Source organism: Arachis stenosperma, chromosome 3 (genome assembly GCF_014773155.1).
Source record: "Arachis stenosperma cultivar V10309 chromosome 3, arast.V10309.gnm1.PFL2, whole genome shotgun sequence".
Classification (NCBI taxonomy): domain Eukaryota; kingdom Viridiplantae; phylum Streptophyta; class Magnoliopsida; order Fabales; family Fabaceae; genus Arachis; species Arachis stenosperma.
The window spans coordinates 5,297,940-5,314,440 of NC_080379.1; the positions used below are offsets into that span (position 1 = coordinate 5,297,940).

The 16,501-nt window shown below is 35.3% G+C and overlaps 3 protein-coding genes, 1 non-coding gene and 1 pseudogene across 4 annotated transcripts; 2 read left to right on the plus strand and 3 right to left on the minus strand.

Annotated features, from left to right (window-relative positions):
- Positions 1-410: 410 nt before the first annotated feature.
- LOC130965366 (protein terminal ear1 homolog) lies at positions 411-2,035 on the plus strand. Its single transcript, XM_057890135.1, has 4 exons — positions 411-1,057; positions 1,199-1,321; positions 1,637-1,778; positions 1,880-2,035. Exons 1-4 carry the CDS (start codon positions 411-413, stop codon positions 2,033-2,035), a joined length of 1,068 nt encoding a protein of 355 aa, XP_057746118.1.
- Positions 2,036-3,463: 1,428 nt separating this feature from the next.
- LOC130965368 (probable ribose-5-phosphate isomerase 3, chloroplastic) lies at positions 3,464-4,515 on the minus strand (annotated as a pseudogene).
- Positions 4,516-5,003: 488 nt separating this feature from the next.
- Positions 5,004-5,075, minus strand: TRNAP-CGG (transfer RNA proline (anticodon CGG)). Its single transcript has one exon. It is a non-coding gene; the product is annotated as a tRNA-Pro (tRNA).
- An 80-nt stretch (positions 5,076-5,155) lies between these two features.
- LOC130969122 (stress response protein NST1) lies at positions 5,156-7,245 on the plus strand. The gene is made up of 3 exons (XM_057894717.1): positions 5,156-5,785; positions 6,516-6,722; positions 6,827-7,245. Exons 1-3 carry the CDS (start codon positions 5,192-5,194, stop codon positions 6,896-6,898), a joined length of 873 nt encoding a protein of 290 aa, XP_057750700.1. The 5' UTR covers positions 5,156-5,191; the 3' UTR covers positions 6,899-7,245.
- Positions 7,246-7,601: 356 nt separating this feature from the next.
- On the minus strand, positions 7,602-12,143 carry LOC130969121 (protein DETOXIFICATION 46, chloroplastic). Its single transcript, XM_057894716.1, has 14 exons — positions 11,501-12,143; positions 10,963-11,057; positions 10,772-10,880; positions 10,556-10,611; positions 10,245-10,300; positions 9,678-9,816; positions 9,451-9,588; positions 9,298-9,366; positions 9,091-9,201; positions 8,740-8,868; positions 8,500-8,577; positions 8,340-8,411; positions 8,154-8,213; positions 7,602-8,030 (listed from the first exon to the last, which is right to left on the minus strand). The coding sequence occupies exons 1-14, from the start codon at positions 11,910-11,912 to the stop codon at positions 7,929-7,931; spliced, it is 1,626 nt and encodes a 541-aa protein (XP_057750699.1). The 5' UTR covers positions 11,913-12,143; the 3' UTR covers positions 7,602-7,928.
- Positions 12,144-16,501: the final 4,358 nt, after the last annotated feature.

Genomic DNA, 16,501 nt, shown 5'->3' on the forward strand with positions numbered 1-16,501 from the left:
AATTAACTATTAATATATTTGTATATAAATACACTAATGATTTAATTTATTTTCAATGTGTATTTATATTTTAGTATATATTTTATTTTGATAGCTGATTTTGGTGTAGACACGGTATATCTCCACAAATATTATCTTTGATTGATTGATTTATAATTTTTAATCCCATTGAGAATTGCTATAAAAACCACACACAATACTTCCCTCAACAAAATACGAAAAGCTGAAACAACTCAAACTCTTTTCTTTCTGCTGTGATCATCTCTCTTTCTCTCTCTCCAAACCTCTCAGTTCTCACCGCAAAGCAAAACAAAGGAATAGAAAGCACTCTCTCTTTCCCAAACTCTCTCCAAGCCTCTCAGTTCTAACCCCAAAACACAAAGTAATAACTCCTTCACAAACACGCAAACATGGTTCCTCACGTGCCTCTTAACCCACAAGCCCCCGCGTTTGTCCCGGCTTATCAGAACACGTGGCCTTATACCGCCATTCCTACTGCACCACCACCACCACCACTGCCGCCGACAGAACCACCGTGTCAGCAAGGGGAGTTTCTCTCTCTTCCACCCAACTTTAGCCTCTATTTACCCACAGTGCCGTTACCCCTTTCTGATGGTACGAACAACACCTTCCTTTCATCACCACCAGAACCGTTTGTGGTGGTGAATGAAGAAGTTGCTGTTACTGATTCACTGAAACAGCAGCGGCAGCTGCAGTTCAATCACCATGGATTCATGAACATCCGAGTTGGTCCGAGACGATCCTATCAGCAGCAGCATCAGGCGCGAGTACTGTGGAAGCCAAAGAAAGTGAAGGAGGAAAAGGAAGATAGGAAGCAACAAGAGAAGCTCTATGGCTATGGCTATGGCTATGGAGGGAAGAAGGGGAGACAAGATTTTCGGCGCTCATCACAATATCATGGCTTGGATACTTCTTTCCCTAAAAAGAAGAATGATCCCTCCCGTGTTTCCCCAGTTCGTGAAAATGGAAATGAAACAACGGTTATGATAAAAAACATTCCTTCCAGATACACGTGCGTCTCTCTCCCTTCCTCGCGGTGCCTTATTTGGATACCCTTTCATTTTCCACTTTTCCCTTATTATATGTTTTTTATTTTAATGCACGTCAATGTTATAATTTTAGTTCATTAATCTTCATTAGCATGTTTAGATTAAATTTAATTTTTTTTTATTTGCAGGCGAGATGATCTGGTGAAGTTTTTGGAAAATCATTGCATGGTGGAGAACAGTAAAGTAGAGCAAGGATTTGAAAAGACTGATGTTTTGGCCTTTGATTTTGTTTATCTGCCGATTGATTTCAAGTATTGTACAAATCCCTACTTTACCATTAGGCTTTTGTTGATTTTTTTTTTAAATGCTTTTATTGGAAAAAGAGAGAAATATTAAGATGTTTGTGTGATGTTATGTGCTTAGCTGATCCTGTTCATCATATGATTTCTGCCATTTTACTTGTTGGAATGCATAAAATATAATCCCTTTTTTTTTTTCAAACATTCCATTTGAAAAAAAAAACGGTAATATTCAACATAAAATGAAGATATCATATCATTGTTCATTTGTTTGTGTTGTGTTATGTGCAACGTTTGATCCTGGTAACTGTTGTTGATTGTTGTCAGGACAGGATTCAACAAGGGCTACGCATTTGTGAATTTTACAACCTCAAAAGCAGCATGGAAATTCAACATAACAGCCTCGAACAGCAAATGGGAGATGTACCAATCCCAAAAGGTTCGGCAAGTTGCAAAAGCAAACATTCAGGTATATGCTCAATCGAATACTACACCTAATTAATCATCACTCAAACGTGTTTAGTTAACTTCTTGACATGTGAATGTTTTGTATCATTTGATATAATGTAGGGAAAAGAGAATCTGGAGAGGCATTTTGAGAATACGAATTTTCCATGCGAGTCTAAAGAGGTTTTGCCTGTTAGTTTTAGCGTGCCTCGTGATGGAAAGAACAAGAGTGGGGAACAGAAGACTTTGGGTGTTCTGCTGAAGCCTCGATACATTTGATGAACAAGTTTGAAAAACGAAGAAGATTTTGGATTTGACAGAGTTGATTTGACTAAGCAAAAGAAGCCTAATCCTCTGTGTGATGGTTTACCCAATGCAAGTTAGTTTCATCGCAATGTGGTGGTGTTGTAGTTATAGTCACATCGCTTGTTGTAGTTTTGTTTAGTTTAGTTTAGTTTATGGTTTGATGTTCTACTATTTTGGTAGAACTAGCTAGTTAGTTGTTGTTGTTGTAGGATTATGCTATGTTTCTCTACCATTTCCATGCATGGATGGGTTGAGCTTGCCACCTCCTTGTCAATGGGGCTAGGTGGTGGGGTCCACCCTTTTGTGGATATGGCTAAAGACCAAAGTAGTAGTATTTTGGATGCTGGGTTTGTAGCTTGTTCTAACTCTAATATAATGGTAACAATAAAAAAAATTAAAAATATATACTTTAGTGTTGTGTCATTTTCTCGAATATTTGATGTGCTAATTTTGGTTTGGACAGTGCCTGAAAGGGGCTGTATTTATGTAAATGCCAAGGTCAAAGGTTGCAGTGTTGTTCTGGAATAATGGCAGCTATGAGAGTATCTCAGATGCTGTAGATTGTGCATGCTTTTTTTGAAGCATTAAGAATGTAATGGTCAAACAGTTTGGGTGTTTGGGTTCTTGGAAGCAATACTAAAATGGTGAAAAACGTTGACTGGTACTGAAGGTGACTGTTTTGTTTTGTATTTTGAAGGTAGAGCTTTTTTGTCTTCAACCTTATCCAAGTCTCAAATGAATATCTTAATTTATTTTTGGGGGCCGGGGTCGATTAAATTAAATGAACTCATTTTAAATTTTTTATTTTATTGAATGTATGGGTTTGTGGAAGCAACTTTTCTGTTCGGATTCCTGGTACTGGCAGTATCATCAAGAGATGAACGATCTGTGGGTCTGATGGATCAGCCATGAAAAAGGGAACTCCTAAACCGTCCTCATTTGCTGACTATATGTACCAAGTAGTGTGGCACTTATTAGTTAACTTTTCAAACGTTGGTGCTTGGCCGGTACGGCCGCACCCCAAAACCCCAGGTTTCTAGTGGTTATTTGTTTATATATTTATTTTTGTTCATGGTATCATCTAATTCGACAGGCTAAAGAATAATGAGTTATACTAAGGAATTAATTAAGGTCCAGCTGACTTTTGCCAGTTTTCTAATGGATTGGATCTCGAAACCGGTCTTAACAAAGGTAAATTGATATACATGGATGTTTCTTCTGCTAAACATTATGATGTTTCTTTTTCATATTAATAAGTGTTTTTTAATGTATTTTTCAAATTTTTTGTGTTACAGATGTAGATATTTCTATTTTTTTAAGAATTATATGTTTTTTTTTAAACTCTAGTTGGACTTTTTTTATTAAACATTAAGATGTTTTTTAATATTAAATAGATGTTTTTTAATATATTTTTGTAATTAACAACTCTTCAAACTGAACCGGATTGTACTTTCTGCAAAACTGTACCACCTTCATCAACATCGCAAGGTCACTCCTCCGAGTCCTGACACGAGCTTTGTTTCATTGACCACCACAATGAACTTGTCGAAGAAGATGGCCTCCAGCAGGAAAGAGCGCTGCCGCAGCTTTTTATAAGGTTGAGGTCGGGTCAATTTCATCGGCATCGTCGATGACGAGATCGAGGCAGGAATTGTCGTCGAGGATAGAGAGCGAAATTCTGAGAGAACGTGCCTGTTCCTTAGTGCGCTTGGAAGTAGGGACGCTGATGATGTTGGAGTGTTGACCGATGGAGAGGAGATGACCGAACTTGGCAACGACGAAGCGGTAGCCGAGCCGGTGCCGAGGACCATGCCGGACTTGACGTACTCGACGTACTCGACGGCTTTGTCAGCGGCGAACTTCTTAAGATCGTCTTGCGTGAGGGCAGAGGTGGAGAGGGTCTGACGGTGAGAGAGAGAATTTGTGTGTATTGTTGTTGGGGTGTGCAGGTTAATAAGAAAGAGAAGGAGAAGGTTTTTATAGTTTTTAATTAGGTTTCATTAATGAGTTTTTAATTATTTAAATTTTGAATTTAAAAATTTAAAAATTAATTATTAATAATTATAATTAATTTAGTTATTTAATTATTGGTTGGTTACCCACTTGGTTTCCTATACTTTTCCAAAAATAATTTGTCACAAATCTAAATTTGATTTAAGACTTTGACATTTACTTAATCGGATGTGTAAATTAATCATTCGACAAATTTAAATTGGTTAAAATTAGTATTTAATTGGGTACGTTTTATTTCTTTGAACCAAAAAGATAGGGTTTATTTCGGCTTGCCGAGTTTTCTTCTACTAAGGTTTCAAATGACTCACTCTATGATATGGGAAAGATATTTGATTTTCGCATTTTTTCGATAATTTCTTAACATCCTCTGAGAAAGTTTTATTGATGATAATTATGTTTTGGATCATGTATGAATCTTGTTATCACTATGCCTCTTCCATTGAGATGGATTGCGAAATTGAGCACAAGTAAGGTAATACCTTTTGATTATTGTGGTGAGAAACATATATTTCAACCAACAATAGTCAATAATTAATAGGCTTTTACATATATGTAACGAAATCTGTACTAAAACTGATTTTATGATAAAAATAGAAATGTAATAAACTAGCCAATGAAAACAAATAATATTTCCCTTGGCAAAGTAGCATTTTAATTGGCAAAGTCTTTTTATTGAATAATTTGTTAAATGCAAGACATGTGGCTTTGGCTTGAAAACACACCAGTTTATGGCAACTGATTAACACTCTAAAAAAAGAAAACTTTAAATTGTGGCTATCGTAGCAATAAATAAACTTGGAGCATATGATCTGGTTATCAGCCTCATTTGGTACAACCTTTCTCTATAAAATAATTGGTAACCGAAGGTTTAAATGCTAGTTCCTCTTTTGTTCCTTTCTTCATCAGCTAAGCAACAAAGGAAAAAGAAGGGGTGTTCCGAGAATCGAACTCGGGACCTCTCGCACCCGAAGCGAGAATCATACCACTAGACCAAACACCCAGCCTGATCAAAAACATCTCATAATAATTTTATCACAAATCAATTCTCTGCTATGCCCAATCCTAAATTATATTTGAGAAACCCAGGAATCCAAACAACGAAGCAAAAATCTGAAAATGGCGTCTTCAGCAACTCACTTTCTCCATTTTCTTCGTTCACAACCACTGTCTTCTTCTTCTTCTTCATTCGTTTCGCTACTGAAACCGCTTCTTCTTTCCTCTCCCAATGTCTTATCCATACATAGTTCACCGCTTCTTCCACAAAACCTCTTCCGCTCCCTCACTCGCCACCACTTCTCTTCACCTTCCCTCTCTCTTCCTCACGCGCCTCCCCCTTTTGTGGCTCTCACGGGTTCATCACAAAACTCGGAGGAGGAAGATGACTACTACAATGACGAAGACGACGAAACGGAGCTGTACGACGAAGAATCTGACGATGACGATGATTTGGAATCGGAAAGGAGCAGTTTTGAGGAGAATACACAGATAGGTTCAGAATCGAATTCAACTTCGTCGCCATTGGAGAGGAAGAGGGAGGAGAGGTTGAAGGTAGAGGTTCCGAGTCTCAGCGTGAAGGAAAGGAAAGAGCTTGCGTCTTACGCGCACAGTTTGGGGAAGAAGCTCAAGACCCAGTTGGTGGGAAAGTCCGGTGTTACCCCCAATGTTGCAACCTCGTTCATTGAGACACTTGAAGCCAATGAGCTTCTCAAGGTATCAATTTCAATTTCCCTGTTAATTGTGTTGTTATTGTTGTTGGAGGAAAATGCTTGAGAGATTTTCTCGCTTCAGTATTGTTATGCTTGCCATGTGTTTGATGAATTTCCTGAGAGAGATGGAAAAGAGCGGAACTTGTTTCCTGTGTTTCCTATTCTCAATTCACACGATTTAGGTAATTTTCCTCTTGGATTGCTTATGAAATTGGGTGTAAGCAGTTAGTTTTTTCATGTTTTGCATTTGCGATTGGTAGTTTTTTTCCTTGCTTGAAATTGTTATTTATTATTAAACCATGGAAAACCATCAAATGAAATGCTTAAAAGGACTATGGCACGTAATGTTATTATATCATGGCATTGCATGCAAAACATGGATAAACTGTGTTGGACAGCTTTCCTTTGTCTCTTTGGTTTTCCATGTGCTGCTTAAATTGGTCGGATTATTGAGTGGTGGGAAGTGGGAATTGAGCTACTTTGCATGCTTATTGTGATCATCAATTATTGTAGACTGCAGAGAGGGTAATATTTGTAGGGTTTATACTTTATACCATGTGTCTACTGTGCTAAGAACTTATTCAGAGTGAGGTTAGTATTTGTTATGCTGTTCAAACATTTTTTAACTTTCTTGGCTTTTGAAAGTTATAATGGTTATGGTAAAAATGATCAGTTTCTGTACAAACACTTGGATTCTAATAATTTGTAGTTGCAATTTTGAATGGCATTTGCAGATTAAAATACATAGGAGTTGCCCTGGTGAGTTGGAAGATGTGGTGAAGCAGCTGGAAGAAGCAACCGGTTCAGTGGCAGTTGGTAAAATTGGTCGAACCCTGATTATATACAGGCCTAGTCTCACCAAATTGAAGGCCGAAGAAAAAAAGAAACAAGTTCGTCAACTCTTTCTTAAAAGACAATTAAAATACAGACAATTAAACAAGGTATTAATTACTACTATATAGCACTGTACTAAATTTATTTATTTTATCGTTATCTTATCTTTCCTAATTACTAGTACTATTCGATATTGTTGTGAAAACTACAGAGTAGGGAACAAGTACCAAAATTATCACGGCGTGGTTCATCTTCATCGTGGAAAGTGAGGAGTAGGTCATAATTAACACCTATTGGATTGGCTATTGTTAGTGGAATTATTTTCTTGAGGTTTGTCATGTCCCGTGGCCTAAACAAACTTGAGGATTTGCAATGATGGATTCCGGTGCTCGAGATGAAGGATCGTTTTCAACCAATTATGCTCTTGGTAATTAACACTTGTTAGTAAGTGCAGAAGTCAGTTGAAACGTTAGTATTTAGTAATGAATGCTTGTACTATATAATCAATGTTATGTGAGCAAAGCTACGGAGTGTGTGTAGAAGGGTAGAACGGTGCTTGGATTGAATTCTTTATTTTTGGAATATTTGTGCTTTCTTATTTGCAAAATATCTAAGCCCTTAATCTGTTAATTTTATTATGCATCCAAGAACAATTTTTTGTCATTTTAAGTTTTTAACTAAACTCTTTTTTAGAATTTGATTAAAATTGAAATGATTTATATGTTAAAAACATATAGTTATTTTTACCTTCTTGTGACACTACTATAAAAAAGAAAGATTTAAAGTAAGAAATAGGTGGGAAAAGTCCAACACCACCAATTGACCCTAACCAACTGCCTTGATCAACACACGATAGCCCCGGCTGAGTGCGTTGGATGACCCTGGCTAACCACCGGCCAACTGAACCAACAGAAGCAGGCCGCCCCTGCCAGCCGGCGCGATCAACCACACCAGCAGATTTCGACAGAATAAATAAAAAGTAAAAATACAAAATCAAATTATTTTATCAATTTTTAAATAAATCAACTCTTGTTTTGCATTTTGCATTACAATTTAAAGAATTATAAGCTACAGTACAGACAACATGCTTCCTTCCTTACAATATGTGACACTAACAAAAAAATAATACAACGGATAAAGAGTTCTTTTTTTGGTAGAATAGTAGAAATCCTATAGAAGGGAATCTTGTCTGGCATTTGAGATCTCATAGAGGGTATGATTCTTTCAGTATTGGTTTCCATATCCATACTTGAACGAGACCATTAGTTAAAAGGAAAGAATATCCATGTGCTGGTAAAAATAGTATTTCTAACCTAGGTAGCCTTCAACTTTTGCAGCTCATGTTGGCTTAAATCTTCTAAGGACAGAACGCTACTGGGAGAGAGAAGGCGCAAAAGGGCAATTGAAAACCGAGCCTAATGATCATAAAAGAATTGCATGTCAGAATATTTGGAAAACAAATTTTTAGTACAAACAACGTTACTCTTCAAAAAAGGTCATAGTCTGCATGTTATGCCAATTTGAGATCCAAGTCTTACCCACTGAAATCCGGCAAGGGCAAACCAACAGCCTTGCAAACCAAATCTACTGCTTAAGACCTGGCACATTGGTAGATTGTGTTTTGTTACAAATGCAGCATAATGGATCAAGCAGCTATTACTAATAATAGAAGTGATAATATCTATTCTCTAACAATCATAATAACAAAAGAGAGAAGTGGTTACTGATAGCACTAGTGCACCAAGACAAAAGCATCCACTCATTGACAAGCTTATGAATCTTAGATCCCGTCCAGCCTGATTAAGCAATGTGCAACGATGTTATAAACTTAAAAATACAGTTTTTATATAATGGATTGAACTGAATATCCAAGCAGGAACATACCAACAATGTTCCTTCCAAGCATACAGTAGGTGGTGTCACAGATAGTGCTATGAAATACGGTATCAGCACTTTATGCATCTGTACGGTCGCAAATGCAGCAAATTACCAACTTATGCTTACATTCTAAAACTACGTCTAGTTTATAAGAGTATATGCTTTTCTGCCTATATATCCTGCCAAACAATGTAGGAAAAGGAGATTGAGAATATATCTAAGCTAAATTGTAAAAGTTAAACTAACCCCTTGGATGACCATCTGATCAGGTGTAAAAAGATAAGGGAATAACCAAGGAATAGATGTTCCAACAATCCCCAACAACAATCCAAGTATAGCTCCAATACTTACAAGAGACCTTAGAAGCAACCAGGCCTGTTGAAAGTATAAATTCAGGGAATTTCAAATATACAAAACAAAACAAAACAATATCTAGATAGAATCTGCAAAATAGATTAGTTAGGAGAATGGAGTGCCAGCTTATGAAGCAATCCTTCCCAACCAAAAGGAAAGATACAATTTCAAACTATGAGCAAAAGAGAGATTTAAAACAGGGGAGAGAGATCCTCTGAAACAGCAATTAAGAGCATCACAAACCTTTGCCAAATTCCGATTTATTCCATATATCAACCCAGGCATAAATGATTGAGCAGTTTGGGAGAGAGGTTCGCCCCAAACTGTACATGTCATGTAGATTTGAACCATAACCTGCAACAAGTGTTGAGTAATCAATTTAGTTCGCTGAAATGAGCAGATGGAAAGCAACGGAATGGAGTCACAAAATAAGAAGGGGGATAAACAAACTTGGTGAGCGGCCATTGTATGGGTACCCATTGAAGTAGCATTATATATAAGCAGCGAGTAGAAAGCCACCTAAGATCAGAACTTTCAGTTAGTTTTGAAGTCTCAGAATACAGCAAAGAGAGAACCACAAATATAACAAATACTGAATGCAACCTTTGACATCAGTGTTAAAAATACAGGAGCAGCAAGACCAAGTATATTCAGAAATTCTTTCCCTGAAGGAATGGATAAAGCAAGTGCATCGTATCCTTTCTTGTTTAGATTTTGAATCATCATATATGCAGAAAATACCTAGAACCAGAAACAGATAAAAAGGAAGTGAATACAGAGTTGAGTACACTATAAAAAATTAATGTATATCGAGAGTTTGTCGGGCACACTTGAGATATCATTGCAGCCCATGCAGCCCCTGCAATACCATATCCTAAGATGCGGCACAAAACTACAAGACCAATTCCATTTATAACGGTGGCAGCTGCCAAAGACTTCAAAGGTCCCCAGGAATCCTTCATGCCAAGACTGCAACAGAAAATTGTGAATATGAAGATAGGAAATTAAATTTACAAGCAGGTGTTTATCAATTATCATAATATCATACAAGCAAAGGTGAACCCAATATTAGCATATTACATTTACTTGGGATAAGAGAAACTTCAAAAAAGATTGCTCAAACAACTTAAAGAAAATTTATGAAAAAACATGAGATCTGAATTCAAGTTCCATTTAAAATATACAAAACATACAAATACCACTAACAAACAGTTAGAGCCTTGATATCAGAGAAATGTCAAAGCAATAAGTTTTAGGATTGGCCAATAGTTTCCACAGTGAACATGAAATGACGCGAAATATGATGTCATGACTCGAGCAGTATGACAGATTTGATAAAAAAAAATTTACAACCACTCATTTCAGAATCACACAAGAAATATATAGCATATTTGCACCTTGCACTCTGAGCAACCCATCCAGAAAGTAAAGCAGGCCATGCCAAGCTTCGAATCTAACACCAAAAGATACTCGGTGAAACTACATAAAACAGATAATGATATCTTTGCTTGATCATTAGCAAAAACAAATAAATGATTAAGAAAGGAGAGAGGTATCTTATTTGCAACCTTGAATATCTTTCTTAAAGAAAACGTCAGTACTGAACAATTTACTTCCCTCCACAAAATCTTTGATGATTTAGTGTGTTTATAGACATGAATCGTGATCTTCATCTAAATTGAAGGATATGTTATCAGAGGAAACAAACCTGAACATAAGTATTAGCAGCAGGTACAACATGTGCATTCTTTGGTCCAGTAAAAGCTGGAGAAAGTAGTAAAAAAGAGAAGAAAGAAAGGCATTAACAGAAAAATATCAGTCATGGAATTTGATATGCTAAATTTCCTCCATAAATGCATTATAGCTATACAAAATGCATTATTGGAGGAGCAGAAAAAGGTTTGAATCATTTCATAATTAATACCGGTGAGTATTGCTGCACCAAACACCTTTGTGAACAAAAGCATCGAGATGCCGCAGGCTAAGCCAACAAAAAGTAAGACAGATATGTGATGCTGAACTTCTTCTCTATCCTACACAAACACATGCACTCAACAAAAGCAGCATACATATTCACTAATGTTTTATAGCAGAAGGGAAAAAGGGAAGCCGAACCTGGTTAGCAAGGGCAGTTGCAACCATATTGGAGGTAGCAATAGAGAGGAACATGAACATGTAGCTCATGTAATCACACACAACCGTGGCAGGACCTGCTCATGGGAAAACAAAACAATCTAATTCCACATTTGCCAATTGCCATTACTAAATGCGAATGACTTAAATGCACCAAGTTTAACTTGTGCATGATACAGTACACTGAGGTAATCTAACAGTGTGTGTATATATAATTAAACTGAAATCTACATAACTATATTACCAATGGTGCATAGCATTGCTTTATATAGGACAATGCTGGTGTATCATCTACCAAGATAATCTAAATGGTATAAATTTAAACACAATTTTACATCAATAATTACTATTAAATCTACACTATTGGATTATTTTGGTGCATAAAGCAACAGATATTCATTCACTAGAGTCTACAAAACTAACAGAAAACACAATTACTCTTTACTCATACAAGATGCCTCATAAACAATCAATTTCCTTCAAATGATAATCAAAATTAAGCAGTGGAAATTTCCAATACCTAAGGCAGCAAGCTCAATTGAGCTACCGTGACCAATAACAGCAGTATCCATGAGGCTCATGATGGGCCCACACAACCAAAGCCCAGTAGCAGGCCCAGTAAACATCACAATCTCCTTCACCTGGCTCCATATACCCTGATCTGCAAGCTCCTTCTTCTCACCCTCTTCTTCCACCGCCACCACCATTCCATCGTTATCTTCGGAACTACCACTGAGCTCTTGTCCCTGAGCCACACGAGCCGGTCGGAACCCAAAGCGATGTCGTATTGACGCCGCATGGAACGATTTCGAAGGAAGAGCAGCGTTGTAGTTGCGAGCTGAGAGTGATGAAGGAAGTGAAATTAGGTTGGGGTTTCTGAGGGAAGGGGTGCGAATAGTACGAGGCAGAGGCAATGAAAGTTTCAGTGCCATTTTTCTCTTCTTTTGGTTGTTTTTTTTTTTATTTTCTTTTATTTATTTATTTATTTTGGGTTGTGTTGTATTGAAGTGCAAGTAGAAAGGGAAGGGGGAGTGAGGGTTCAAATAAAATTGGACAGGAAAACGAAGAAAAAGGGAGTGGCTGGTAATGGTGACAGGACAGAGCCGAGTGAGTGAATGTGGATTGATATTGGCCGTTTAATAAAAGAACACGAGAATTTAAGAGGGAATTAGTTCGTTTTTTTTTTGGCGCCTTTTTGTAACTTGCTATTTTTCTGTCCCACTATAATTCAATGATGTGTTGCCTTGTCGTCTCGGCATCTTCCTCAACTTGAGTTTTTCTTTCTGGCGAAGTTGACCTTTCAGTGGCAGTGACTCAATTCATCTCTTTGTTTTCAGTTTTTTTTGGCACAATCTTTTCGGGTCCTTTTATGCTACCACCACCAGTCAACTTTAACTGGGCTTCTTAGCCCAATAGTCTGATCTGATGAGGCAAGCCTGCCCAATATTAATGGGTTTTGAATTTTTTAGACTTTTGTGGATAAAAAAATGTGTTAGGATATGAGACCCTGGGCCAGAAATATTGTTCAGGTTAATTTCGCAGAGCTGAAACACACAAGGATATGAGAGCCTGTCTGGGCGCTATTTGGGTGAAAAATGTCATTACCAGTGTATGTAACTTTAATGAAGTTCCTTGTCTGGGCCGTTATTTGGGAGCGATGTTCACAAACTCAAGGAAAAAAAAAAGACAACTTCAAGATAACCATAGGGTTAAAGGGAAGTTTAAGGGATGGAAAACAAGATGCTTATCTATGGTGAGGAGAATCACATTAGTTCAATCAGTCATTAGTCCTTGTCTTAACTTTGATATGGCACGCACTAAGATTCCGATTGGAGTTTGCAAGGAAATAGAAAAACTCCAAAGAAGCTTTATTTGAGGAGAAGAGAATAATAATAGAAAATTGCACGTTATTAGCAGGGAGAAAATGTACAAGCCAAAAGTTTAAGGAGGATTGGGGATTCAAAAAGTTCAGTTTGATGAATAGAGCATTCCTTATAAAAACTCTGTAGAGAATCTTGACAGAGGAAGAATTGTTGTGGATCAATTCGATTTATGCTAAATATGGCAGGGGTCAAAACCTTTTCAAGAACATCATAACTCATTCTTCGGACTCTCCTCTCCGAAAACAATTAGTTGAATTATGGGAGAGTATGAAAATTAATATAGGCTATGACATTGGTAACGGTCACTAACGGATGAAAAGCGAGGTTTTGGAATAATTTTTGGATAAAGGGTGAAGACATACTCAAGATGAACAGACAATATAGTGGAAGCCAAAGTCCGTGATTTCGTCCTTCCAAATGGAGAGTGGAACACAAATCGCCTGAGGTAATTTCTCTCCAGTGACTCTATTAACAAAATAAGAGTATTACTGCCTCCTAATGATGATATGGGTAAAGACAAAATTTTTTGGAGAGAAACATGTGACGGAAACTTTACTATGGCAAGCGCTTACTTTATGCTTGATAATGATCAGAGAGGGGAGGATATAGCCTGAAAAATTATATGGAATTGGAGAAGTCTACAGCATATTAAATGCTTTATGTGGATGGTCCTACACAAGAGACTATTAAGTATTAACTGTTAGCTGGAGAGCTAAGCTTTTTGACAGTTGCCCAAATCGCCATCTCTGCAATGGATAACAAGAAACTCTCATATACGTTTTAAGGAATTGTTCTGCTGCGTCCAATATGTGGACAGGTATGGTGAATCCCATATATATATATATTAGATCTCCTTTTGATTTATGAATTAGATGGAACCTTACATCGAAAATTAGCAACCCAAAAGATAAAATATGGAAATCTTTTATCACAGTTACTTGCTGAAAGTTGTGAAATTGGAGGAACAAAGTAAATATTTTTTTCTTTATACAAGAGGCCAGTCCATGCCAAGGATTCCATAATCTTCTTTGTACAAAGTATTCAAAAGATGTTCAAAAAGGACAAGTTGTTGTAGAGTCATCGGAGAAGAGATGAATGCCACATAAAATGAAAACCTCCTTCCTCGGGGTGAAAAAAAATCAATTCTGATGGACCTATCATAAAAAATCTGGGCAAGGCAAGGTGTGGTGAACTATTAAGAAAAGAACCAGAATGTTGGATAGCAGGTTACATGTAAAATATTGGAGACTGTACAACATTTCAAGTAGAATTGTGGGGGGTTTTAAAGGACTTGGAAACGGCTTGGGATTTAGGCCTAAAAATAATTGAATTAGAAGTAAACTCGAAGGCTATTCTTTCAATTTTGAATAAACAGAACAGTTCTGTGCACCCAAATGGACTGGTGAAGAGAATCACCCCGTTCAAGCAGTGAGATTAGAAGTTGACCTTTATACATAACTATAAGGAAAGAAATCGAGCAATGGACCTTCTCGCTAGAAAAGTCTTAGCTTAAGTGAGGGATTTCATTTTGTTGATAAACCTGACCAGAAATTATGTAAATTATTGGTGAAGATGCTAGAGAGGTACTCATAACTCGAGAAATCTCGTCTCTATTATTTTTGGGTCTCGGTCCTGTCTATCAACCGAAAAAAAAAAAAGACATGAGAACCTGGAAGCTAATCAGCTAGAATTCTGGAGCATAATTGTTGAGCAACCAAATTATCTGAACCGCCAAACTACAATTTTAGAAAAACCTAAATGGCAAAAAATCATGAGAGTTATAAACAATAACAAACAAGACAAACATAAAAAATGGGGCAAAAAACAGAAATAAGCCAAGGGAGAAAATAATTTACATAACAAAAACTGCTTCATGAATCAACCAATACACGTTTATATCTAGTTTGAACCAGCTTGGTTCGAACTCTATTTCTACATAATTCGAACCAGGTTCAAATTATACACAAACACATGCACACACTAATTCGAACCAGCTTGGTTCGAATTACACACAGTAATTCATGGTATAATTCGAATTATGCTATTAAAAAATTAATAATTTATTAAAAATTTTATTAAAAAAATTAATAATTTAAAAATTAAAAAATATATTTTTTATTTCATACGTTAAAAAAAAGCTAACAAAATATTTAATTATGAGACTTCGTTAAAATATTAATGAGCTATCAATTTGAATTTTATACAATACTTTTCTGTCCATTTTTAATAGCTCATGAACATTTTTTAATAAATTTTTTTAATATTTTTTTTTAATTATACTACAAAAAATATTTTATGCTATGCAAAACAATTTAAAAAAATGGCTTAAAAAATGTTAAGAGTACTGTACAAATTTATAATGTTATAATAACTTAGATAAATATATGCATGTACTCAAATTTTAAATAAAATATTCTACATAGTCAATAATAATTTAGAAATGAAAGAAAATATTTTATTTCATATAAAATAATTAAAAAATATATTTTATTCTATACAAAATAATTTTAAAAAATGGCTTAAAAGATGTTATGAGTACTATAAAAGTTTATAATATTCTAGTGATTTAGGTAAATACATGATAAAAATATTTTTTCTTTAATTTCTAAATTATTAGTGACTATGTAGAGTATTCCTTTAATGTCCTAAATCATTAGGATATTACAAATTTTTATAGTACTTCTAACATTTTTAAGCAATTTTTTAAATTATTTTGCATAGAATAAAATATTTTTTTGTGGTATAATTTAAATAAATTTATTAAAAAAATATTCATGAGCCATCAAGAATTGGCACAAGAGTATTGTATAGAATTCGAATTGCTCACCATATAATTTGAATCAGAGTGATTCGAACTTCCCCTGCGTAATTGGAATCATGTAATATCTCACCATATAATTTAAATAATTTTATTAAAAAATTATCATGAATATTTTTTAATAAATTTATTTAAATTATACCACAAAAAAATATTTTATTCTATGCAAAATAATTTAAAAAATGGCTTAAAAGATGTTAGAAGTACTATAAAAAATTTGTAATGTCCTAATGACTTAGGACATTAAAGAAATACTCCACATAGTCATTAATAATTTAGAAATTAAAGAAAAATTATTTTTATCATGTATTTACCTAAATCACTAGAATATTACAAATTTTTATAGTACTCATAACATCTTTTAAGCTATTTTTTAAAATTATTTTGTATAAAATAAAATATATTTTTTAATTTTTAAATTATTATTTTTTTAATAAATTTTTAATAACATTTTTTTAATAAATTATTAATTTTTTAACAACATTATTCGAATTATATCATGTAATTCGAACCAAGCTGGTTCGAATTAGTGTGTGCGTGTGTTTGTGTGAAGCTGGTTCGAATTAGTGTGTGCGTGTGTTTGTGTGTAATTCGAACCAAGCTGGTTCGAATTAGTGTGTGCATGTGTTTGTGTATAATTCGAACCAAGCTGGCGAATTATATAGAAATGGAGTTCGAATCAAGCTGGTTAGAACTACATATAAATATGCATTGATAGATTCATGAAGCAGTTTTCGTTTTGGCTGATTCACGTAAATTATTTTCTCTTTTGGCTTATTTCTGTTTTTTGCCCTAAAAAATGAAGAATTAATAGTTTAAT